Here is a 25,689-nt window from a genome sequence, read left to right on the forward strand (position 1 = left end):
GCATATAGCAATGGAAATGTTATTTGTAAAAGATTGTGGTATCTATTCTGACTTTACCATTTGCCTTTTATCTTAAACAGTCTCTGTTAATAAATAAACTCTTTCTTAAATTTCAGGTGGTATGGCTTTCTGTCACTTCAAACAGTAAAATTAAATACAAAAAGTAGTGATTTTCTTGATCTCTTTGGTATTCAGGTTTTGTACCGAGTTGGTAATACTACAAAAATACAAACAGAACAAATACTTCATGTGTTTTTAAAGCTAAATTGTCTGTATTTTTATATTTTCAGTTTAACCTGATATCTGTAAAAGAAATTAGTATTGCTCAACATTTTCCATTGAATATGAAAAGTGCAGTGAATCAAGCTGATCGTAGTTGACAGCTGGCTTGATCTTGCCGTGATTAGGTCTTTTACTGCTGGCAAAATCCACTAGCCTTTTCCGTTAGCTGATTGTTGATGAATGCAGAGAGACAGCTTTTCACATTGATAAAGAATTTGGGGAAACCTTTATTTCATATGGAATAAGATTAAAAAATATCCTACCTCCTATTGATTGCACAGAGCCAAAAAGCCATGCAGGAACTCCTAAGATGTGTACAGCTGTTGATTTGGCTTGTTCACAGCAAACAGTTAAACAATTAGTGTAAACAGAAAATAACAGAAACATGGAGTTGAAGCCTGTTGAAGCAGCGCAAATGTTTACAGCCGATGGGCAGTGCTGCAAAATAAAGATGTGCTCTCTTACAATTATAGGGGAAAATAGTGAACCGGTAATTAATTACTTTTCAAAATGTGTTAGTTTTACACTTCAGTGGACATGTTGTTTTAATACTGCGTAGCTTTTGCACTTTAGTTTAAATGATTGTGGGTTTCGTTGTCACATGACCAGAATGCAGACCAGTTTGGGTTTTATCACTCCTTATCTCTGAATTGAAATTCTTAGTTAATCAGATTGATAGATGCATTTGCTATTGTTTTTAAGTTTTAAGACCTTCTCAAAAGCTCATTTACTTCAAAATGTCATGATCAGCTGTACTCAAATTACTCTGAGTAAAAATACTGGTATTGTAAACAGGTCTGAAGTTTTGTGCACAACTGATCTGTTTTTTCTATGAGAATATGTAATTTCTTTTAAGATAATTTACTTTTGTTAGGCGTATGAGGTTGATATTTTGATTCAAATCAGCTACTCAGTATTTTAGCTGACACTACAGTTAATATAAACATGCTTAAAATTTCTGTGGCTGTTAAGAGTGTCTGTAAGGACAAGGAAGGAAGAAAGTATTTTGAATAAATGAGTTCCATGTATTACTTTCCTATATTGTAGGAGTAAATTTATAAGCAGTTGATTTCATTTGTAGCAGATGTCCAAAATATGCTTAAATCCATTTCTAGTTTTGAAAATCTATTTCAACATTGGTTTGATTTTGTTAAGTTCTGCCTTTTCTTAGTTGTTATCCTGCAAAATAGAGGACAGACTCACTTGTGATATTTCTAAGAAAGCAATATGGGAAAACAGGAAATCCGGAGTCTGTGGCTTATGCTGAAGAGATTTTAAATGTTTTATTATATAGAGCGACTTACTAGCATCAGCAAGTTGGAGGAATTGCTAACAAGGTAGTATAGTTTGGGAGATGTTAAGGTTTTATCAAGTATAGATAATGTGAGATTTTTAGTGTGATACAGTTGAAGTGTGTTTATTCTGAGAAACTATAATGTTTTTATTTGCACAAATAAAATAATGTTTTTATTCTAAATTTCTGAGTGAAGCTATCAGATTCCATTTGTAATGTTAGTTGCAAGATCATTTGATTGTAAGGAGATAGCACATGCTAGGTATATTTACCTTTAATTCCCAATATTCCGGTTGCATTTACTGGGTTTAATTAGCTTGTTCATTTCCATTAAGCTAAAAAAGGCACGTGCTATTGTCATTGGATTCTTTTAAATGGATTTCTGCTATCGGCATATTTCTGACCCAATTAAAAAAAATGCAAGGCAGAGCTGTGGGTAAAGCCATTAAACTGGAAATAATGCCATCCGTGTTGAGACCAGCAAAAAGTATTTTAGTTTAAATAAACCCAGATATTTTCTTTTGCCTTTTTATAGTGTTATATATGAGTTTTCACACAAGGTTTTCAAGTTGTCTTTGTTGTGCATAGCACTAGGTTCTGGTTTTATGGAAGATGTGGTCAAAATCTATTAGAATCCATTAGAATTCTTCGATGTGGTGATATCTACCAGATGCTCCATCCTGTGTTCTCATCTCATAGTCCTCAGCACAAGGAGGCCACATACATTCCATGTAAGACCTATTTGATACAGACTGGTATAATAAACTCCCAAAACTTCCACCTGTTTTCCCCATCACTACTCTTGTGCTGAGGACAGGTACCCAAAGTCTGTGCTGGCTATTATCAGCAACCTGTAAAGCTTTGTTGCCAACTGGGCTAGTAAAAGCATCCCCTAAACTATGTTACTACGAGTGAGGCTTAAGGCAGAAAAGCTACATGTGACTGATAGGTTTCTTCTGGTTGTGTCCAAGGTAGCATGGGAGAAGTAGGAAGTCTTTTGCTAGATTCAGCAGGCAAAGCAAGCTGTTCCTTTCTTCCCTGCTCTGGCAATTTGGTATTTGTGCAGCCAGAGCTGTAGCTCTTCCTTTGCTGTAAATGCAGCACAGAGAAGGAAAATGCAGGGATGGCCCGCTGGGGTGAGAGCTCCCTGGTTTGGGGAGGCTAAGAATGGTCAGAGCCCTGATCCCAGTCTGGAATTCACTGGCTGTGAGCGCTCCAACTTACCCCTGTTCATTTTATGGTTGTCAGGCTGCTTCGTTGTGCGAAAATGCTCATTTATGTAATACACTTCACTTCCTTTGCCCACATACTCGTATACCTAGTCCCAAACCTGTCAGTTCTGTGTTTGTCATGTAGCTATATAGATTTCTGGGGTTTGACAGCTCTACAAAGGTAAATTTCTAGTCTGGAGGCAAATTTTGCATTCTCTCATTTGCCCTAGGAAGGAACGGTGACTTAAAACTGCTGTAGATAATGAAAAGCTGAGTCTTTCAGTATGTGCAGTAGAAAGAGAGGGTTTACTTTGTATTTCTATGTAGGCATTTTAAGCCTTCTCGGGAGCAACTCGCGGTACCTTTCTGGCCTTTGCTGTCCTCTCCTATTAGGCTGGTGAAGATGATGTTTTCTTTTTGCCATGGCAGAAGTTGTGTGCCTCATTAATGAATCCCACATGGGGGAGTAAATTCTTTTAAATCATGAGCTCAAAGGAGTTGATTCTTGGATCTCTCTCTCTCTCTGTTTCTGCCTCTAATTCAGTACTGATCTTGTCCTCGGACTGTGTTTTTTGAGAGGCTTGGGGTTTTGGTTTTGTGGTTTGTGGGTGTGTGTCCCACCACTATCTCTAGCCTTTCCCTGGTCTTCCCGCTGCTCTTTCCCAACCCTGATAGTGTTTTCTTTCACAGTTATTCTGGCTGAGGATATGATTACCTTTACCATCACAAACGTTTTGGGGAGGGGGGGTATGGAGGACTTCAGAGAAGGATTGCTGCTGCTGCTTTTTTTTAATTATTTTTAAATTTTTTTTTTTTAGTAAAAAAGGCCATTTGGCAAGTATGTTCCTTATCTGTACTACAATTTTAGAGTGGCAGCCTATGTAAAGAATAAACAGTGTAGCAGAGTTGTGGGTGGGATATATGCTGCATTATCTTTAGTAGCTGCTCTGTACTGGCTTGTCAATAAATTAATAGGTGCTTGAAAGCAGTGGGATACAAGCAGAAAAACTTCCTAGGTAGCCCTTTTGATGGCCAGAGTCAGAAGCAGCCATTCTGGGCGCCAAGGCAGAAGCTAAGGGGCAGAGTTTCTCACCTCCCTGCACACTGGTTGATTACATTTTATCTAGGTGGTGTTGGACCGTGGCAAGTGGTGGTTTAACCTCAGAGTCATTTCTGACTGTGACAAGGGTAGACTGAAGTACTAAAAGAGAAACAGTAAATGAGGGAATAAGGATAAAGGTGATGGATAGGAAAGGTGAGTGATAGGAAAAAAGACCAGAAAACATATGAGAGAGAGAGTTCATTGTACAAGGATACACGTAGGAGAAGGTGAAGCTTGGCCAGTTGCAGGAGGCTTGAGGTACTTGAACCCTACACTTTCTAGTGCAGGGCGTTGGGAAGGCAACTGAGGAAGAATTGTGTGGGAGATGGGTGTGAACACCTATCTTAAAAAGAGGGAAGGAACAGATAAGGGAAGTTAATGACACGGTGGCTCTTGCAAACCTAGAAAAAGATACAAAGAGATAGCGTGCAGGAAATGATTGGTAAATTCTCGTACTGCTCTGGTTTTCTTTTTCAAGTAATCGGTTAGATTGTGCTTTACCCTGGCTATTCGAGTGGCTAGGCATTGCTGAAGCTAAACATGAGATCACTAGTTGTTATGGTGGCCTGAAATGCTTTTGAATATTTGTTATTTTCCTTTAAAGTTCTTATTTCTGAAACTATAACAGTCTCAGGTGTAGGTTTGGTATATGTTTCATTATTATTTTCAAAGTAGCTTTCTGTTCTTACTAGTGCAAACTTAGAAAATGATCCAAAATGGGTATCTTCGTGGCTTAGACTGGAGGCAAAGAAATGCATAAAATCAAGCCACATTCTAATTTTCATCTTTTACACAATAATCTATTTTAAAAGATCAGTCTCATGTTTTGTTTTTTTTTTTTTATTTTAATATTGCAGTAATTAGATTCCTCTTAACAGATAGTTTTCTGATGGGAGTAAAGGCAGAAACCCACTGGAATCTGCCCTTATTGCTTACATGTCTTGACTACAGTACACTTTGCTTGTCAAAGAAATATTTTGAATTTAGGTGCAATTTTTCATTTACTATTCTGGGTTGCCAATGAGTAAGCCATTTTATAATAGCTCAGAAGCATGTAGACTGGGGAGTTTGTGATGATAGAACAGCATCGTGTGAGGGTAGGAAGAAAGGACGGAGGAGCAAGAAAATGAATTTTCAGTGTGACAAGACTGATGTGTAGAATTAAATATTAAAGGAGGTTCCTTTTCTTAATTAAATGCCTAAGGTATGACTTGTTTGAGGCAGCTTGTAAACTGGTTCCCAAACAATTTAATTACTACTGTACCATTCATCTCACCTGTCTCAAAAATATTAATCATCAAATGGTAAAATATTAATCTGTAGTAGGAGGGTAATGTCAGAAGCCGAAACTCCAGTTCATTACAAATTCTGTCTCTCATCATGACCTTTTAAAGTGCGTGCTAAACACAATAAATACAATTTTTTTAAGATTCTTGTCAATGTTAAGGAATATATGAGACATACATAATACTGCCTTAGTGCCTAATAATGCAGTGCATGTTCTATAGCATTTTATTCAGGAGTTCATCTCTATGTGTAAATGCTTCTGTGAATCAATGAAAAGAAATTTACGATTCAGCACAACTGTCTGCTTTGATGTATCACCACGTAGCAAATGAATCTGTGGAATCTGGAGGAGTAGATATTTGTAGTGGCTCTTTAGTACCTCCTTGGGAAGGCGGTTCTGCAGGAGCTAGGTTTCTCTTGCTGCAGGAGAAAGGAGGAGGTCTGGACCTTAAATACAATAGGCTCATGTTTGTTATGAGGGGTGAGTGACTTCATGGATGAAACTGTTAATAACTAGTAAGAACAGCACGAACTTAAGAATCTGAGAAACCAACAACCTCATTAAAGAACTGAGAAAATGTAATAACCTGAGGTTCTGAAGAAGGACCAAGACTGACTTTTTTTCAGTGGTGGTGGTTGCATATAGATTGTTACCAGCAGACTCAACTAATATGAAATGTGCTAAACTAATAGATTCAGCTAGATTTCAGCAAGAGGACGATTCAGTGTTCTTCATGCTGTTTCAAAAATGATGCTGTCCTGTTTTGGAGACCTGAAATAAGCAACAGTCTATCCGAAAATAATTGATTTGATGTTGAAGAGGAATTCTCCTTGGTCTGTCTACTGCTTTTGCCATGTGGATGAAAAAGAACAAACTGCGAGTGAAGTTACAGGTTTAAAACTGTTTCCTCAGCTGCCTCTTCTTTTCTTTCCTTAGTGGAGTTATTTTAAGTGAAAGGGACGCTCATGGGTATTCAGTGAGGTAAACATTAAAAGATTTCTCATAGAGCATTTATATTTCAATGGTTAATTATCACTGTTTCCCATGCTTTTGTGCTTTGCGATGTATAAAAGGGTTTTAGACATTACTTTTTTAATGGAACATTTTACAATAGTTAATAGCTCCTTCAAGGCTAAGATAATATTTGCATTCATCTTATAATCAATCATCTATATTTTACATAATACAAAATAATGCAGTACTTTTTTCAGGCATTATAAGATATATTTTCAAATATGCTTATTTAAAGAAGTAAAAGTTCTGAGCTTTTGGATCAAACTGGTTTTTTGTATCTGGTGCTTTTACAAACCAGTTTCTTATCATCATTGTGCATTCCAGGTTATGTTTTTCATTTAGAAAATCTGTAATTTTCACTCTGTGAAATGGCTTTTTTTTACCTTGAAATATGCACAACCCCTATACAGATACCATTTTTTGAGTCTGGATATATTTAAAAATACAGTTCTTTAAAAAGAGTTCTTAGCAGAAAAAACATCTCTATTTCTTGGACAGTATTATACTGAAAACTACTACTGGAAATAGAATGAGCTATCAGTGTTGTTAACAAACTGATGATCAAAGCAGAAAGGAGGAAAGCATTGGGAAGACTTTACATAGTCAGATGCAAGTTGTATATTTTTAAAACAGAGTATATGTGTATGGAGCAAATACTATTGCTTCACACACACCCCTTTTTTTACTTTTAAAATTGGTGATCCAGAGGGAAGCCTTCAAGCCATTCTGAGCCCCTTTTAAGAATTACTGGCAGAGTCCAGCAGAAGCAGATGTAGAGGTTAAGGTTTTTCTGGTGGTCATGCCATGCCAAAGGAAGTCAGCAGAGCCTGAACATGTTCTTGGAGCAGCATCTGGTTTTTCCATGTTATTTTCTTGTCTCAAGTGAGCGCATTTTGGTTTGTGGATGACACTTGGAAAAGCTTCCTTACTTTCTTATCCAATTAGTGCCTTGCAGTCTGTACTTAATAATAAAATGTCTCTCTTTGATTTATTTGCTGGTGGCCACAAGTGCATACAAATTATTCGGCCTTAAAGAATATTGTGAAGGACTCATCTTTCATAAGCCATGCTAATAATAAAAGTACACACTACTAAGTTCAATTTTTATTTTATTTTTTTTTTTAATTACTGTGTTCACTAACAAAGTGTTGAAATACAGAATTTAGTGGTTTGGGTGGATTTTACCTTTTGTTCCAGTTCCACTATTCCATATAGCTATAACTGTAAATAAATACATAGATTTATTTTTTTTTTTCAATCACTTCTCTACCATAAATACTATTCATTATTGTTGACTAGTAAGAAGAGTTTCAGTTGTAGTATCCACTCAGAATTATAATTTTGCTCCATAATTTATTCAGTAGGACATGTTCAGAGAGGGACAATAACTTTCTCTACAATTTTTAGTCTGACATGTCTGTATCATGCATCTAAGATTCAGCAACTTTAAAAGTTAGTTTTCCAAACCTGGCTCATTTTAGTGACTGACCTTGAGGTGCATATCTTACCTGAATAATTGTGCACTATTAATTAATATTAATATTGGAAATATTAATTGGAGTTCAAGGGGGAGGGGGGAATCACTTATTTTAAAACAAATACTGTTTTGCTTCCCTGACTAAGCTTAAAAGAATGGTTCTGTATTACACATAAATTGGAGAACTGACAATTAAATAGGAATTTGTAGGAATATGAAACAATCCATTCAAAGTGGCTGAGACACTTTGATCAATCAACAAGATGTTAGAGGAGAATTTTACTTTTTGTAGAGTGAAGTTCAAGTATTGCAGGGTACATGTTGTCAGACAAGATCGCTCAGAACTGCATCGGGAGTCAGTAGGGTGAGCCCAGAAAAGCAAAGCAGCTAAATCTGCTTCCCTCTGGGATGAGGTTTGATCAGATCCACAATCTTATGCATGATTGATTGGGGTGGGGAGGTGTTTGGGGGTTTTCTTCTTTTATTTTCTTTTTTTCCCCTCCTTCTTTTTGTTTGTCTGTAAAATGTTTAGACTTCATGCCATTTTGTAAACGTTAATTTGAAACAGTTTTATTTATCAATCTATCCAAAATATTTAATTCTCTTTCTTTTTTAGCAGTATTGACTATATTTGGGATAGGAAATGATGTAGTTTTAATTCATTCTACTAACAGTGCAGTCATGTAGTTTGGCGAAAATACTACATTGTTTATTGAATTGTTACAATGCAGTAATACAGCTTTTACATTGATCCAATACATTGACTGAATTACATGTAAATACCTTGAAACAGGTGTTGGGCCATGCTGAACTTTACGCATAATTTTTCAAAGGCTGGTGTTCTGTTTCTGTGCAAATGCTAAAGTTGTGGTTAAAACGTGCAATTCTAAGGTTGTGGGGTTTGGTTTTCTGAGTAGCAAAAGCAGGTATTGGGCAAATGTCAGCTTCTGGAATTTGTCTTGTTACACTGCACTCTCTTGTGATAGCATAGTAAAATACATGGTTTAATTGAAGTAATTTAATATATAGATTTAAATGATATTTGTTGATATAACTGAATATACTGTAAATGCATTCATTTTTAAAAACATAATATTCAGTCTCACACTGTCACAGTGTCATATAAATTTTGAATAATTTTCAGTAATTGCCTCTTTACAGCAATTTTGTAAATTATTTGTTAGTTTTGGAATGCAAAAGGAGTGATAAAGCCCCACTAATATCTTGTCTTTTCGCCCCACTAATATCTTGTCTTTTCAAAGTTCGCTCAGTAATAGCCACTTACTTATCCACAGCGGATCAACTTTACTTTGCTTCGCTTTGTACAGCCTGTTTTTCACAGATTCTTACCTTAAATGCTCCAATCTGCCAGGAAATTTCACCATCTCTTAGTAACAGCCTTTATCTAAGGGTTCTCATGTGGTCTTCTCCTGTGCTAGGTAAATAATGCTAACCACCAGTTACAGCTGCCAAGGCAGTTACACTGAAAGTGTTAGGAAAGAAGCCCCAGACTGCAATTACTGCTTGAAATACCTGTTTGCATGTGTGTTATCACATGTGCCATACCAGTACTGTGTACCAGTTCTACAGAACATCTTAGCAGAGCAGTGTTAAATGTAGCATAAGGGCTTTTTTTTCTTGTTTGTTTTGTCTCTTTCATCTTTTCCTCTTTCATCTGCTTTTCCTCTTTCTGCTTTTTGTGTCCCTGGTACCTTCATGGTCTGTGTCCTTTCTTTCTGCTCTGAGATTCCTAACTCTTTCATAGGTATCTATCATTATTCTTCCTCTGAGGATTGGGGATTTAGCTTCTCTAGTCAGAACACTTAATATACGTCAACACATTTATGTAACATTTTGTGTTCTGCAGGTTGGGAATCCACGTGTTGAGCTCACTCTTTCTGAACTTCAAGATATGGCTGCCCGACAACAGCAGCAGATTGAAAATCAACAGCAAATGTTGGTTGCTAAGGTAATAATTGTATATAGATCATAATAAATACGAATTCCCTTCAACATATGCAAGCATAAGTTTCATGAATACAGAAAAACATGCTAATTCTTTCTAGATAAGCTCAGGAAAGCGCTTAAGAAATCCATCATTTTACCAAGTTAAGATTAACCTAGGCAATATACATTTCCATGTAAATGACAGTATAACAACCTGTGTCAAACCCAGTTCTGTGTCTGTATAAAAATATTGTTAGCCTTTATTTGTCTCTTGTGTGAGGCTTACTTCATGATCTGTGATGGATCAGGCTCATCTTCAGTAGCTCGTTCACTCCAGTATAGTAATAGTGGTGTGAGATGAGAATATGCCTACTTTGTATATATTCATATGTTATATTTCCAAAGTCTCCAAGATGTAAGAATCCAAGTATGTTTTCAGAGTGGGGAGAGGGTTTAATGTTTTTGACGTTGTTGTAGGTGTTACACAGTATGCATTGGATGCTTGGAGTACTTAAGAATCAACCCATCAATTCCTTTGCTATTTTTTTGATGGAAATAATGTAGAAAAAGAAACATTTTCCTTGTGTCCCCAGCAGAAGCACTGTTGTTTAGAACTGGTACGTTATCTTTCAGTAGGCCAGCTTATTTAAAATAGTCTGTCAGACAAATTTTGTCGTCTTTGGGAAGCTGGATAAGCATTGGAAGTTCATTTTGCAACAGCAGGGGAAGTGTTAACAGCAGCAGAAGACAAATGCCAGAGGAATCTTCACAGATGTGTTAGAGCTTTCAGGCTAGGATTGTATTTGCGCATATATGTAAGTTTGATGCTTGGTGTAAAAAAATCTTTAATCTCTGCTCTAAACCAGATTTGTTCAATTAACGTTAAGAGTTTTTGTAGGAGGACTGATACGTATTTTTAACTAGATACAACTTTTTCTCATTTCTGGAAATAAAAAACCCCACTGATCATGATGATGGGTTTTTCTAAGTTAACTTTTTTAAGTAAATGGATAATGGGTACCTCTTGTCTGAAACCTCATTTTGTCAGGAACAACGTTTGCGTTACCTGAAGCAGCAAGAACGTCGTCAGCAGCAGTCTGTTTCTGAGAGTGAAAAGCTTCAAAAACTTAAAGAACGTGTTGAAACCCAGGAAACAAAGCTGAAAAAAATCCGTGCCATGAGAGGACAAGTAGACTACAGCAAGATCATGAATGGCAATCTATGTATGTGGAATTTTTAAGTAATTTAATTTAATTTACTATTCACTGCATGATTAGCGAATAATGCTATATTGCTAGTCAATATAGCATTGAAGCAGGATTTCTGGTAGAATGTTTTTTGTCTTACAGAGGGTGTTTCTATGAAATTTGTATATGATGTAACTTTTTGTTTGTTTTATATAGTCAGGCATAAAGTCAGAGTAAGTCTATTCTGTAACTGTTAGGAAATATGACTGTTAGCAAATTCCCAACACATAAATTTTTTATGTGTGCATGCATATACTAGATTTTAAACTAGTCTGTTGTATTTATCAGTACCTGTAGAATTAAAAAATTAGCAACTTCTCCTTTACCTAATTGTTTTTTGGTATTTTTATCTTGTTAATTTTAGCAACTGAAATTGAGCATATAAGTGCCATGTTCCAGGAAAAGCAGCAGGAGCTACAGGCTGCAGTGTTAAAAGTGGATCAACTTACTCAGCAGCTGGAGGATTTAAGGAAAGGGAAACTGAATGGGTTTCAGTCTTACAATGGACAAATGACGGGACCTGCAGCAGTAGAATTAAAAAAGCTGTATCAAGAGCTGCAGGTAAGTAATGGAGAGACTCTATTTGGATGATAGCTGTAGATTCTACAAACTTGTGTTACTGCTCTTACGGGTGGCCATTTGGTTCTGTGACATCTTATAAAACTGGTGTATTGGAATGCTGTTCACATGTGAGGTTGTAGTTAGTATATAACTCCCTTTAAAACAGGATTTCATTAGCTTTAAAACCTACTTTTCCTGTTGCTCATACACACATAATGATACAAAGTGTGCAAATGTTCTAAAGGGCATTTTGCAGCCCCTAATACTGAAATACTGAATGTTGACATAATCTAGTATTTGTTTTAATCTCTCCTAAAAAAAAAAAACAAAACCAAAACCACAACAACAACCACCAAGCAAAAAAAAAAGCCAAACAACCCTGACCAAACAAAAACCCCAACATTTCAGTACTTTCCTATTTTGCAAAGAACTGGGTGTAGCAAGCTTACTTAGATGTCATCTTGGAGACATGACTGGACAGTGAACAAAATTATATGTCAAATATATTGTGAAAGTATAGCTACACTGTCTGGCATAAATAAACAAAATACATAGGAATTAAATAACACATTTTAACAGAACCATCAAAAATAGAAGCTGCACTGTATTCACTGCACTAGATAGTGCACTATGGCTGCAGTATATTCACACAGTATTCCCTGTATCACTGTCAGATCTCTTCCTCCAAGATTGTTGCATCGAAAGTGTAGTTCTCGCAAGATAAATTAAATACTCTGTTTACACTGAAATTTTTGGTTTATGTTTAAAAGTTATGAAATACTTAATTGTGTGACAGTGTGTCAGGATTTGAGGGCTTTTTTGTTTACTCATGTACTTTATTGTGAGCAAGGCAACAGTTCTAATATATCTAATATTTCAAAATTAATTTAAATTTCAAAATTACTCTCACTAATTTCTTTACACGAGCAAATACAACATAAAAATTAATCCATCATTTATTTTCATGAATTAGGAATAAGGGTCCTTTTTCCTTTTTTTTTTTTTTTTTTTTTTTTTTTTCTCTTCCCCATTTATACAAGTCATATAGAATCATAGAATGGTTTGGGTTGGAAGGGACCTTTTAAAGGTCATCTAGTCCAACCCCCCCTGCAGTGAGCAGGGACATCTTCAACCAGATCAGTTGAACCTTTCGACTATTTCTAAGTGCAAAGATGCTCAATAGATTAAGATTCTCTTGTGCTTTGCAAAGATGCTCAATAGATTAAGATTTCTCTTGTGCTTCACAATGATCCCATACACATTTATCAAGACTTAAATTTGCCTCAGGTTTTTTTTTGTGTGTGTAACATTACCATGAAAATTGGAACACTGAGGCAATACTGTCAGAGTTATTGAAGGTATGAAAAAATGCCAATGGGAAAGCAAGAGAAATAATTATAAAGACTGTCTTATTTGATTTAAACCGTAAAGGTAATCCATCCCCTAATCTTACTGGAAACCTGTTGTTGAAGGTTTCAATTTAATCCCCATGTAGAGAGGAAAATCTGTGCCCAGTCCCTGCACTAGCAGTTCAGTTAATCTCCCATCCAGACATCAAGAAATTTCAAGTGGAACTGGAATCAGAATCAATAGCGTAATTTCTCTTATAAGTTTTATATCACTTAGTTTTCATGATATTCAAACTGTCCTGGTGGTTAAACATCTAACAAACATTTTCTGTGACTTATTTTTTCATGATGTAATTCAGTTCTGAAATGTCTTTGTGCCTAATTATTCAGTCCATTTGCTATAAATGGGATGTAGCCTATGTGTATTTAATAGGTATCCACTAGTTTATTAGGACATTATTTTGCTGCTTTCTTTTTGGAGTTGTTCATGGTTGTAAATGCTAATTTGATGGGCTTTGTGAAGTAGAACATTAGAGATGTCAGACCACAGTTGATCCAAGTTGCTTTGGGTTATTTAACACTCAATAAAAAACAACTTGACAACAGACAAAATGAAGTAACTGTCCTAACAACTGCTTGCTTGTTTGGTTGGTTTTTTGAAGATTCGTAACAGGCTTAACCAGGAGCAGAACTCCAAGCTTCAGCAGCAGAAAGAACTCTTAAACAAACGTAATATGGAGGTGGCTATGATGGACAAGAGAATCAATGAGCTGCGTGAACGACTATACAAGAAAAAAGTTGAGGCACGTCAAAAAGAAAACATTCCTGTAAGATAAACTATTAAAAGGGCCACCATTTAGTTTATCAAGAGCCTATAAAAACTACATAGAATCTCACTTTTTCCCAGCTGAGTAATACAATTACAGCTAAACAACCTATTTTACTTTTCTTCATAGCACAGACCGTACTGTGTTAAAAATAATAGTAGTTTATATTTCTAGGAAGGCAAGTGTGATTATGGGCTGCGTTTCAAAGCATGAAAGCACAAAAAGGTTGTTTTTTATAAAATACTGATCTTCCAATATAGAAAATTGATAAGAATACAAATGGTCTGATAAAGTTAGTCTTTAATAGTTGTCTGGAACTTTGAAAAGAAATCAGCTGCACAGTAGACCATTTGTCTAAGGACTAGAGAGATCAATTCTGGATTCCCATATGTATTCCGAGCTAGAGGTATTGCTTTAAAAAAAAAAAAAACCCAAACATATTTGATCATTTAAGAACTCATGTTAGTCCATTTGCCTAAGAAAGGCACAGTGAAAGAGACCTTATAGAGATAAAGGTTTCTACAAGAAATGTACGTGCTGTGGCTGAGAAATTTAATTTTTGAGGTATTGATTTTAGGGAATAGAATTTTTACTTTTTTTTTTGGGGGGGGGGTAGAAGCATGGAGTATGGTAACTTAATAAGTAACATTTCTTAGCTACAGTGCATGGTTCTAGATAATTAAATTTAGACCTCCTGTTCATGCACAAATGCCTAGATTAAATGGAAGTTCACGTTTCAATTTGTCTGACTTTTTTAGTTGAATCGTATTAATGGAACTTCATCACCCCAGTCATCCTTGAGTGCTTCAGGAAGGGTGGCAGCAGTAGGACCTTATATCCAAGTTCCAAGTGCTGGCACTTACGCTGTACCAGTAGATCCAGTTAAACCACAGTCTCTCACCATTGCTTCTAGCTCAACACATGGAAGATCAAAATCTGGTAAGCACTTAAGTGTGGTGTTTATTAATACACATAGTTTGGAAAGGAGTAATAAAGAAAAGGACTAATCTTAATAGACCCAGTGTTGGCATAATCTCTGTAGTTGGAAGAGGCAAGTTTTAGATGTCTTGATACTATTCTGTGAATTGGACATTAGTCATTTGATGTGAAGCATTTTTGCCTCTTTCCATGAATTTTTGTTAGAAGACTGAACATTTTCCTGGAAATTTTACTAGCTGATACAGTGCTAAAAGGAGCACATGTTCCTTCACAGATTCTGTGTTCTGTCTTTAATAGTTTTTCAATTAGTTTGTGTATTTGAATATAATAATGAAATCAACTTTGTGGCAAACTATACAGTGTGTTGCTTTTGTAAGTAAAATGAAGCTGGTGAACAAGAAAAAAAATCTTATTTCTCAGAAAGAGACTAAATAGGAAAGTAGAATAAAAGTATAGAGATTTTTGCTCCAGCTGAGGTATAAGAATTTGTGGTGCTTGAAGCATTTCTGAAATGCAATAACTTTAGCATTGCTGCTGTTTACTTGTTTTTGCCTTCATTAATGAAGGAGCTGCCCTACAGAGTACTCCTCAGAACTTCATGTCCAAAACTGGCTCCCATGTCTCCCATAATTAATAATGCCACCTACATTATAAAATAGATATTTTTATTTTTTTTTTTATTTTACATTGGAGACTGAAGGAAGCAGGTCATGACATTTGTGCCTTAAGTTCTCATTCTGGCAAATCACACCTCTCTGCTCACATCTTAGCAAAATCAGAATTCTTAAGAAATGGTTGGCTAGGAAAATGCGCATAGTACAAATAAAAATGAACAACCCCATGGGTTTAACCACAGGACTTAATTTACCTGGTCTCCTAGAAGAGATCTAAAAAATGAGATAAGCAATAACCACTAGAGCAAAGCCTCTGCAATATTCACATACGTTCCAGTAATTAAAACTGAATACTCCAGGAAAGCTTGCAGCATGCTTCCAGGTGGGGAGGAAGAGATGGAGGGAAGACAGTCTTAACATCTCTGTAGGAAGGAATGACAGAAATGCCCCTTGCCTCCCTAAAAACCCAAGGTCAGGAAGTGAAACTATCCAAGCAGAACTTAAAGAAACCCAGTCTTTTCCATTTATATTATTATTAGTGGTTTAACAATACCTTTAGATTAATTCAAAGGCTGTATAAACTGCATCACTGTGGTTTTATGGAAAAGTCTTTAAGAATATGGAATAGCTTGACTGTGGGGTGAAGTGACAGATTTGCAACAGTTTTGTCTCCAGACTTGTGGATTCCTCTTCCAGGTATGGGAAAGGACAGCTCATAACTTAAGTTCACCAATCAAAAGTAATTCACTATTTTGTAAATATCAACCTCAGAAGATATACATACCCACTGCTAGACTACCTCAGGAGGTTACAAGGTCTCTGACTGATAAGGGTTTGATTTTACAAAAGTAATTATTCTACCTTAGGACTGAATTTGTGTTTATTACTCTGAATGTACTTGAACAAAGTCCTACAAGATAGACTTATGCAAGGAGAAGCTTACATGCTCCCAGGAAGAAAGAAATTGAGAATTTTTTTCAACTGTCATGCTTTTATTTCTCATTATCTGCGTGTTCCTGTTCTAATTTCTCCATTGTCATTGTTATAATTTTCCCACCACTTTTTTCTTTCTTTTTCTGTGTAACTGGATCTGCCTTGGTGTGTCCGGTAGAGACAGACTGTGGGTGTGTGAAAAAATCTCCAGACACCTGGAAGGTTTCTGATTTAGACATAATAGTGGATCCTATTCTGTCACCTCCCACTTCTCTTCAGTCTGCTGCTCACAATGTCATCCGCCTGGCACCTACTGTCTTTGACACCCAGCACTGTGAGTCCGTAGAAGATCTCTGGCTAGCTAAGAACTCAGTTTTTAATATGGTCATCTGAGCTCTTGCATACAGATGCATATTAAACAGCATCTTTAGAACTTGTGTTGTGGTTTGGCATGCAGAAGATGCTGTTGAAATGTAAAATCGTTGAGAAGTTGCTTTTCATCTTTGAAGGAAACGGATTTGCAGGAAATTCAATCCCTGTAGTAGTATACTAGGGATGAGTTTTCTTCATTGAAAAACCTTGAAACTTTCTAATTGTTGTTAGAAAATTCATGGTAATCACCAAAGCACGTTTTAGTATGTCTCAGGTTATATAGATGCATTATATATAGGTTTAGCTTGAGTTACTTTGTGGGAAACTTTGAGTTTCCATGTTGCACTGGCCCCAGAGTTGGGATATAAGCTCACTCTGTCCAAGTCAGTAGCAAGAATCTTGCTGACTTACATTGGACAAAAATGTTACACTTGGTTTACACTTCAGTTGCTATATTAAGTATCCTGGATTCAGATCCACAAAAAATTTTAGGTAAAATCAGAGAAAACACGCAAAGCTTTCTGTGTGTGTGTGTTGCTGTCTTATTTATGTAAATATAAAATGGACTGGTGGGAGTTGAAATCCAGAGGGTGTTACGTAGTCTTACAAGTGTCAGACAAGAGGGTACATTTGGAGGAGAAAACAAAGCCAGTTGGCTGAAATGGCTTCTGGGGTGACTGAGAGCAGGAGCTAGCGAGGCCTTGTCAGAAGGGCGTTGCCATCAGATGGGCAAGAGTGTCTGGGACCTGTTCAGTCTATACCAAAGATAGCAGAAGGCAGACGCTGTTTGGTTGCCTCCTCTTAGCACCTATCTCACAGCCTCTGGCGCCATGCACTGCAATCGCAGATTGCTACAGCAGCTTAGTTCTAAGTGCATGAGACTCAGCTTGGGTTGTGGGAGTAGGCAAGAGTTGCACTCATAAAAATGCATGGTAGTTGGCAAGTCTGCCAGATTGTAATATGAAGGACATGAAGGTGGGAACAGTTACATTCTGATGTTTATCTAAGTAGAATGAAACAGACGCTAGAGAGGGGGAAAGAGCCTGAATTTACTTCCAGTCTGTTACCTCAGAATTTGGGGATGAACATGCTAATAATTGGAATTTGAAGGATTACAAAAAGTTTTTGTATAGCTATGCTTCTAATAGAAGAGTGCGGGCTTGTATGTGCAGGTAAGAGAATTCAATTCTTTGGGATTTTTGCTGTTGTTTCTGTAAGTGCTTTCTTAATAGCTAAATTTATGGCTAAAGATGCTTTCATGCATCTTTCTTAACTGTGTGAATCAGTTATAGTACCTTTTACTGATCTTCAAAACACAAGTTTTACTGAACCATAGCCTTACTGGAGTTACAGAACATCCTGTATATTTTGTACAGTAAATGCTAATTCAGTGCAAACTTGGAAAATTTGACATTATTTAGGGCCAGAGTGTGTAGACAGTCATCTTTTTTGGTCTTGCTCTCAATAACCAAATGATTAAAAACAAAACAAAACAAAAATCCCAACATGTCCAGTTCCTGGATGTTGCCAGTACTCAAGCTGGGCATCATTACTTCATTTTCTGGCAGTTTGCAGGTCTGAAGGATGTCTTCTGGACTGTATTCTCAGTGTAAAAATATGCAAGTGTTAACCCTATTTAAATGACCACCAACAAAAATACTCTTGCTCCAAAGTAAGTATCTCTCAGAATTCGCACACTGTTGATCTGAATTTGCAAGTTTAATACACACAATATAGTGTGTGTAATATTAAGGAATGGTCTGCACATATAATTAAAAAGGTATAACTTTTTTTTTTCTCACTTAAGTGGTATGATTTTAACAAGTCTATAAATAGATTTATGAGCTAATGGAGTGAATTTGCACTCATACAGTGAAAACATTGGGTGGTAATTGTCAAGAAATCTTCAGGTTGTCATTGCTGGGGCAGGCAGGAAGAAAAGGGATACTCAGTAAAGAGGATAAGGCCTAAGGTTAGAAAGTAGATGGTGATGCTAAATTCACTGTAATTGGAATGTTCCTATGCAGCTTATTCTTAAGAATATCTTCTATACTAGACAAGGATGGCAAAGCATTCTAGAAATAGCCTTGCTGATTCTGTTTTCTAGGGGCTTAAAACTGAAACAAAATGAGAAACTTTGCCATTAAATACCTGATATTCATTTGATGTTGTCATACCGTGAAGTCCAGAAGTCTCAGTAAATCTCCACATATGCACAAACACTGCTCCATTGTAGTTGTTATTCTCTACTAAAGTTAGTTACATGTTGCATGTCATCTTTACTGATGCCAAGTGCTCCACTGAGATAATTACAGGCAATAGGGAAGGAGAAATGATCTCTGGTCTCCTTAGAGTAAGAGAAACATGAATTTTAATCTTTTAAAGGCAAGTCAAAGCCTTAGGATCTAACAAGGGATCTATTTAGTTACTATCAAACAGATCTCATTATCAGGCTACTTAAACTCTCTTTCTTACTTAGAGAGCAGAAACTAAATCATAGAATCATAGAATGTTTTGGGTTGGAAGGGACCCCTAGAGGTCATCTAGTCCAACCCCCCCTGCAGGGAGCAGGGACACCTTTAACCAGATCAGGTTGCTCAGAGCCCCATCCAACCTGGCCTTGAATGTTTCCAGGGGTGGGACCTCCACTGCCTCTCTGGGCAACCTGTTCTAGTGTTTCACCACCCTCATTGTAAAGAATTTCTTCCTTATATCCAGTCTAAACTTACCCTGGTTTAGTTTAAAACCATTACCATTAAATAGTCTCATGCAGTTAATAAAGTAACTTACCAATGCATCTAGGACTCCATTAAGGATTTGTTGCCTCAGTTTATGTGCAGCTATGCATGATTTTTTGCATACGATGAAGATAAAAGCCCATGACTTGTATCTTGACACTGTGAGTTGAAGTTGTCAGCTACCTTTATAAATGTCTTTAAAATTAAATCTCTGGGGCAATTCTAATCGGATGAGTATGTTGAGGAAAAACAGAAGGTAAGTTAACTGCCACTTCCAGCAAAGAAATGTATGCTTTCGTTCTGCCCCATTGCTGAAATGAGTTGTTACATCCTTTTCTAAGTGCATGAATCTAGTAACCATAGTTCAAATTTGGAGTAAGTCCACTCAGAGCTTATGTAGACATAATGTTTAGCATTATTGACAGTGTCTCTGCATAGTACTAAAAGAAATATGTTGATGAAGTGTTTCTGTAAGGATTTTTTTTCTGAACTTGTTTGCCTTCTAACAGTAGAATATGCAACGCTCAAACCAAAATTTTAACCATTTTCTTTTCTATAGAAATTTTCAATACAATTTGAATGTGAAAGGGTAATGAACAGCATATTATATGCAGTGGGCTTTCAGTACTCATTTCTGAATCAAACATTAATAGTGATTTATCTCATTTCTGGAATCAAATGAATCCTGTTGTAATCTAAGGTATTCTGTTTCACATGTTGTTTTGCTTGTTTACAATGGTGGTGTGGGTTATCTTAAATACAGTATTTTTGTCTGTTTTCAAGCTAATGATGGAAATTGGCCAATACTTAAACAGAGCTCAACCCCTGTGGTAAAACCCCCTCAGATCTCCAACACAGACTGGAAAGAATCAAGCATGGATACTGCTTTAAAACAAGGAACTATATCCAGCCAGCCTTTGCCAACTTCAGTATTAGGAAGTACTGATAAACTGGTGGGTTTCATCTGTGATATATTTATAGATCTGTTTTGCTGAAATTATGAACCTTTGGCTTCCATAGCTGAACTCACTTCAGTTATGTGCGCATTCAGTTTCCCTGCTAGTGATTATTTAAAAAGTCGGAAAGAAAATTGCCTTTGTATTCCTCCTGTTCCTTTGTGTTCGTATCACATTACAATTTCTTTTTTTTTTTTTCAGCTTCAGTAGTTCATATTACTCCCTGTTCTTTCACATCTGATCTCCCCTTTTCTCTCCCTTTGTTTCTCCCAGTCATCTCCCACACCTTCCTATTCTTTTAATTCAAATCATCGTTACTATTTTTCTTTGGTGTAGATCATCACTTTTGCAGTGTGTTCTTTTTCTCAGAAAAATCTCACAAAAGAAGTTATTAAATCCATCCTTGAGTGAGTCCACTGGTGTTGTGACTGCACTGTTGTTGTAGTACTTTATGAATTCTTTAAGACTGTAATCTTTAAAAAATAAGGACCTTGTCTTTACATAGTTTTGGTAAATTCTGTTATCACACTACATATTATCAAATTACACATTATCAGCTAGATACCAAGATCCAGAACCTAAAACAAGTTACTAAGGCTTTGAAAGTATGCAAATAGTTTTGGATTCATATTAATGTATTATAGCTGGAGATGCCTTTAACCAGTGGCCTCTGTCTGACAGATGATGTGGTCTTGTGGTAAATTCAGGTAGAATCATATCTAGTAACTAAAGAACACAAATTGTTTATATAGACTCCTGTGCTGTCACACAAGATTATTAGTGTGGTTTTTGATTGAGGAATATTCTTGCTCACGAGTATTTTATTTAATCAAATGGTATATAATTTTTTTATTGTTCTTACTTAGGGTCTTGACCTGGGGAAGGTGCCACCAACAATTCCTGGTGTAAGCAAGCAGTTGCCTCAAAACTATGGGACCTATCCAAGTCCAGTTCCCTTAGGAACAGGTTCTACAAATTCTCTAGAAAGAAGGAAGGATGGCAGTCTGCCCAGACCTGGCACCAGTATAACAAATCGGCAAAGACCTGTTCCGCTTCCACCGCCAAGCAACGTACATCAGCCCAGTTCTTCACAACAGATTCAACAGAGAATTTCTGTACCTCCCAGCCCTACGTATCAACCTTCCGGTCCTCCCTTGTTTCCCGGAGGAGATGGCAGGCCAGAACTGCCTTTAACTGTGGCAATCAGACCTTTTCTAGCTGATAAAGGATCAAGACCTCAGTCTCCCAGAAAAGGGCCACAGACGGTGAACTCCAGTTCCATCTACTCAATGTATCTTCAGCAAGCAACACCACCAAAGAATTATCAACAAGCTGTATACAATACCTTAAATAAGTCAGTAAAAGCAGGTAGAATATATTTTGCTTTATTTTTTTTTTCTTTTGGAATAAACTGTTAAGATCTACTTATTGGGCTTAGTTTACTATCCATGTCAGTTTGAAAAACTTGTCTAAATCTGTGAGAAGAGGAAAGATATGTATGCAGCATGGCAGAAAAATGATCCTACGTATTTTCGGGATGATAAATAAGTATACATTCAATTACCTTTTATTTAAAACAAGATGCAATTAGAACAATACAGTCTGGATACTGTACCAATACTTTCAGAAATAAGTTGAAAAACCAGGGTCGAGAGAGGAGAGTTTTTCTCCTCTTACTGTTTCCTCATGAAAGAGGAAAACCTTCTAGGTGTTACTTGTAGCTTATAATTGTAAGAAGCATCACAGTCACCAACAGGTGTTTATCTCTGTTTTGAGAGGTTCCAAAAGAATTAATTTGACTTTCTTTTTTCTTTCTGTGTTAGTGTCAAACAATTAGCAACAGCGACATATGCAGTTTATTTGCAAATATTTTATTACATAATTTGAGAACAGTTCTTCACTGTTTTCCATCTTTCTTTTCTTTAGTTTATGGAAAACCCGTATTACAGTCTGGTTCAACTTCTCCCTCACCCTTGCCATTCCTTCATGGTTCTTTGCCAGCCCAGACTTCCCCACAGCCACAATCTCAGCCTCAGACTGAGGTCTCTGAAAAAGATCAAGAGCTGGAAAATGCTCCACCATCCAGTGAAAACAGCAATGTGGAAAACATTCCTCGTCCTCTCAGTCCTACTAAGCTCACACCTATTGTGCATTCACCCCTACGATATCAAAGTGACGCTGACCTTGAAGCTCTGAGAAGAAAATTGGCCAATGCTCCTAGGCCATTAAAGAAACGTAGTTCTATCACTGAACCAGAAGGCCCAAGTGGACCAAATATACAAAAATTACTATATCAGCGCTTTAATACTCTTGCTGGAGGAATAGAAAGTGCTCCTTTTTATCAGCCGAGCAACCCACAGGACTTCATCGGCATCTTAGCTGATGTTGATAATGGTAATGCTAGTACCAATGGCAATATTGAAGAACCTATTTCCGTGCAGCCTACAGTTCCTCTTCCTGATGAGCCACCCCCTTCGTCAGATGCCAATGATAATGAATTACCTTCTCCTGCCACAGAGGAACTGATAAGCACTGAAACCACAAATCAAACAACTGAGACGACTGAAGATAACAACAACAATCCTGCTATAGTTCCCTCTACTGAACAGTCATCCAGTCCCACACCTGAGGTCAGTTCTCCAGTAGAAGATGAAGCTCCTTTGCCACCTGCTCTTCCTCCCCCACTTCCTCCAGTAAGTAACAAAGCAAAAAGACAATTCTGTGAACTATAGAATTAGCTGTGTGTTTAAATATAACTGGAAGATGGTAATCTTATGCTAAATAGTACGTCTGTGCTTTAAGTTTCATGTTACTAAAACAGAAGAAAACAAACCCAGAGGGCTCCAAGAAGGATTCTAATGGATTAGCATCTTTACTAATCTTGCTGTTTAACAGAGGCAACACAAGGTTGTGTACGTACTTTAGGCTGTAGAACTTTTGGGGGATACCTTCTTGTTGAACTAATTCTGGGATCTGAGGTTCCATTAAAAATATTCTTTTTTCATTTCCCCAGGCCTAAAAAGATAACTTATGTGTATGAAACTAAGGGTAAGCAATGGTAGTGGGAAGCTTTTTAATTTGCAAACAAGCTGAAATAAGCATTTTGGGAGAAGTGCACTCCTTTTTCCCTCTCAGCAGAGAGATGCAAGGCCAGGGCTGACAACACTAACAGCAACACAGCTGACTTGTTTCAGCAGAAATGTTTTTCTAATGGGCTTGTCGCATAATTTGAATTGCTTTCAAAGTTCCTCCTCCAGCTGCACCAAAATCTTTTAAATACTTGTCATTACCAAAATCTACAGCATATGGAGAACTGAAAATAGGGAGAAAACTGAATTTTATTCTTAGTTGTTGTTGGTATGACTCACTTTAACATTGGTTTCAAAGAATATCTCCACTTCTTGGTAAATGGAGGGACCTTGCATTGCTCTTACAGTTTGACTGCAGTGTGCACAGGGCCTTCTACGCATTTTCTATGAGCATGAGTGGGCCAGGATGCTTCTGGGAGAATGGAATATGCTAGCAGCAGATACTAGTCATACTGTGAGAGGTTTATTTTCCAAACTGAAATAGCCATGCTAAATAGGAGCATAAATGAAAATGGATCTTACAGTGCTAGAGACTAAAAGCATTCTATAAAAGCTGTAATTAATAATAGGGTTGGGTTTTTTTTTCTGGCAAGTGACAAGGACACGTGGATGATTCAGAATATGTTCAAAACATGCTTAAATGTGTTTCAGATCTTGAGAATGCTTCTTCTGGTAACACAAGCTAGAATGTCACATAAAATAGCTTCTGTACTGTTCTTTCCCACAGCAAAACTCATCACTTGTCAGTACTGACCTACAGCAGATACTCCTGCTAATTCAAGGCAAAGATTCCTCTGAGCAGAGACTGATATTCAGGCTTAATTGTGTTGTGCTTTCTAGTCTAAGCACAAGTTTTGGCAGTGTCTCAGACAATCCACCAGAAACACATTCAGCTCATATTAGATTGTGCTGCTCAGAAACCATTGGTTTAAGTACTTCTTTGTACTCACTATTTTTAATTAGAAGCCTCTAGATTATATTGGCATGCTTTTTCTTTTAACTGAATAAGCTGTAGTAAGGTATCAAGCCTTTTATTTAGAGACTTTATAGTAGAAATGTTTGCCTAGTACTAATTACCTTTTAAAGAGGATGGGATTCTTAACCTAGTTAAAAAGTAACTGAATCATGTGTAATACTTAATCAACCTGACATGATGCCTTCTGACCTTCATCTCTACTCAGACAAAACGTACTAACTTGAAGAAACCTAACTCAGAAAGAACAGGCCATGGTTTGAGAGTGAAGTTCAATCCATTGGCCCTCCTCCTAGATGCTTCTTTGGAGGGAGAATTTGATCTCGTACAACGAATCATCTATGAGGTGAGCTTCTAAAAAATGGCAACTTTTTAAAATACTTTTTTGGAGGGGAAAAGTATTGCTGAACTGTTTTATGTTTTCAATAGGTTGATGATCCCAGTAAACCAAATGATGAAGGAATTACACCTTTGCATAATGCAGTGTGTGCTGGCCATCACCACATTGTGAAGTTCCTCCTTGATTTTGGTGTAAATGTAAATGCAGCAGACAGTGATGGGTGGTAAGTGTCAAGATTTCTTACTTGGCATCTGGGAGAAACACCATTTTGATGCACATGCAGAATTTAGTCAAGACCTGTTGGGGGAGCAATTTCTTTCTCCTTTACCCCCAGCAAGAGCACTTTCTGACCTCTCAGCAGTGATGAACTCAAATGCAAGGTTACGCTGTGCTCAACTCGTGTAAGCACACTTAAATCATAGAGTACACTATATCTTGGATTTATTTGGTGGTATAGTTGCATTTCTTGTTCACATGCTGAAATAACTGAACTGTAAATAACAACTGACAAAAGTTAATTTGTCTTAAGTTTCATCTTCATATAACCCACCACAGATTTTGGTGTGCTTGAAGAATCTAGCCTTAGAGGTAGATGTAGCACTTTGGAAGAGTTTGGAGGGGATGTGAAACCTTGCTGTGCTGCTCTGTTTCGCCCTCCCCTTATCTTACCTTTCAAATTTCCTCGTATTAAAAAATACCCTTTTATACCCAGAAGCTTTGTAAGCTCTGAGAATCAGTATTGTTGACAACATCTATTTTATAATGTTTGGCTTTACTGGAGTCAAGCAAATCCTGGGATCCACTCTAGTTGCCTGACAGGTTTTGGACAATGCATACATATACTATAATCATCAAGAGCAATTTCCTTTAAAAATAGACCAACTAAATCTGTATTGCAAGGTAAAATAGTTAGGAATCCTGGAAGCTTATTTTTTCACATCTACATTTTTGCTTTACTTCAGGACACCCTTGCATTGTGCTGCTTCGTGCAATAGTGTTCATCTCTGTAAACTACTGGTTGAATCTGGGGCAGCTATTTTTGCTTCAACTATAAGTGATATAGAAACTGCTGCAGACAAGTGTGAAGAGATGGAAGAAGGTTATATTCAGTGTTCCCAGTTCTTGTACGGTAAGTT

At 36.8% G+C, this 25,689-nt stretch overlaps 1 protein-coding gene across 2 annotated transcripts in view; it reads left to right on the forward strand.

Moving 5' to 3' along the window:
• The window catches only part of PPP1R13B (protein phosphatase 1 regulatory subunit 13B), a 48,021-nt gene that overhangs the window by 20,181 nt on the left and 2,151 nt on the right, over positions 1 to 25,689 (forward strand). Inside the window, exons 4-15 of one of the 2 annotated variants that reach the window (XM_009643000.2) lie at positions 9,536 to 9,637; positions 10,664 to 10,838; positions 11,227 to 11,423; positions 13,435 to 13,599; positions 14,358 to 14,538; positions 16,264 to 16,419; positions 19,979 to 20,148; positions 21,018 to 21,519; positions 22,078 to 22,844; positions 24,422 to 24,559; positions 24,643 to 24,776; positions 25,516 to 25,682. In XM_009643000.2, coding sequence (XP_009641295.1) covers positions 9,536 to 9,637; positions 10,664 to 10,838; positions 11,227 to 11,423; positions 13,435 to 13,599; positions 14,358 to 14,538; positions 16,264 to 16,419; positions 19,979 to 20,148; positions 21,018 to 21,519; positions 22,078 to 22,844; positions 24,422 to 24,559; positions 24,643 to 24,776; positions 25,516 to 25,682 — 2,854 coding nt within the window. The remainder of the gene's footprint in view (positions 1 to 9,535; positions 9,638 to 10,663; positions 10,839 to 11,226; positions 11,424 to 13,434; positions 13,600 to 14,357; positions 14,539 to 16,263; positions 16,420 to 19,978; positions 20,149 to 21,017; positions 21,520 to 22,077; positions 22,845 to 24,421; positions 24,560 to 24,642; positions 24,777 to 25,515; positions 25,683 to 25,689) is intronic. The other variant, XM_035898474.1, reaches the window with a different exon arrangement.

This window comes from Egretta garzetta, unplaced genomic scaffold (assembly GCF_000687185.1).
Source record: "Egretta garzetta isolate BGI_Z169 unplaced genomic scaffold, ASM68718v1 scaffold1007, whole genome shotgun sequence".
Taxonomy (NCBI): Eukaryota; Metazoa; Chordata; class Aves; order Pelecaniformes; family Ardeidae; genus Egretta; species Egretta garzetta.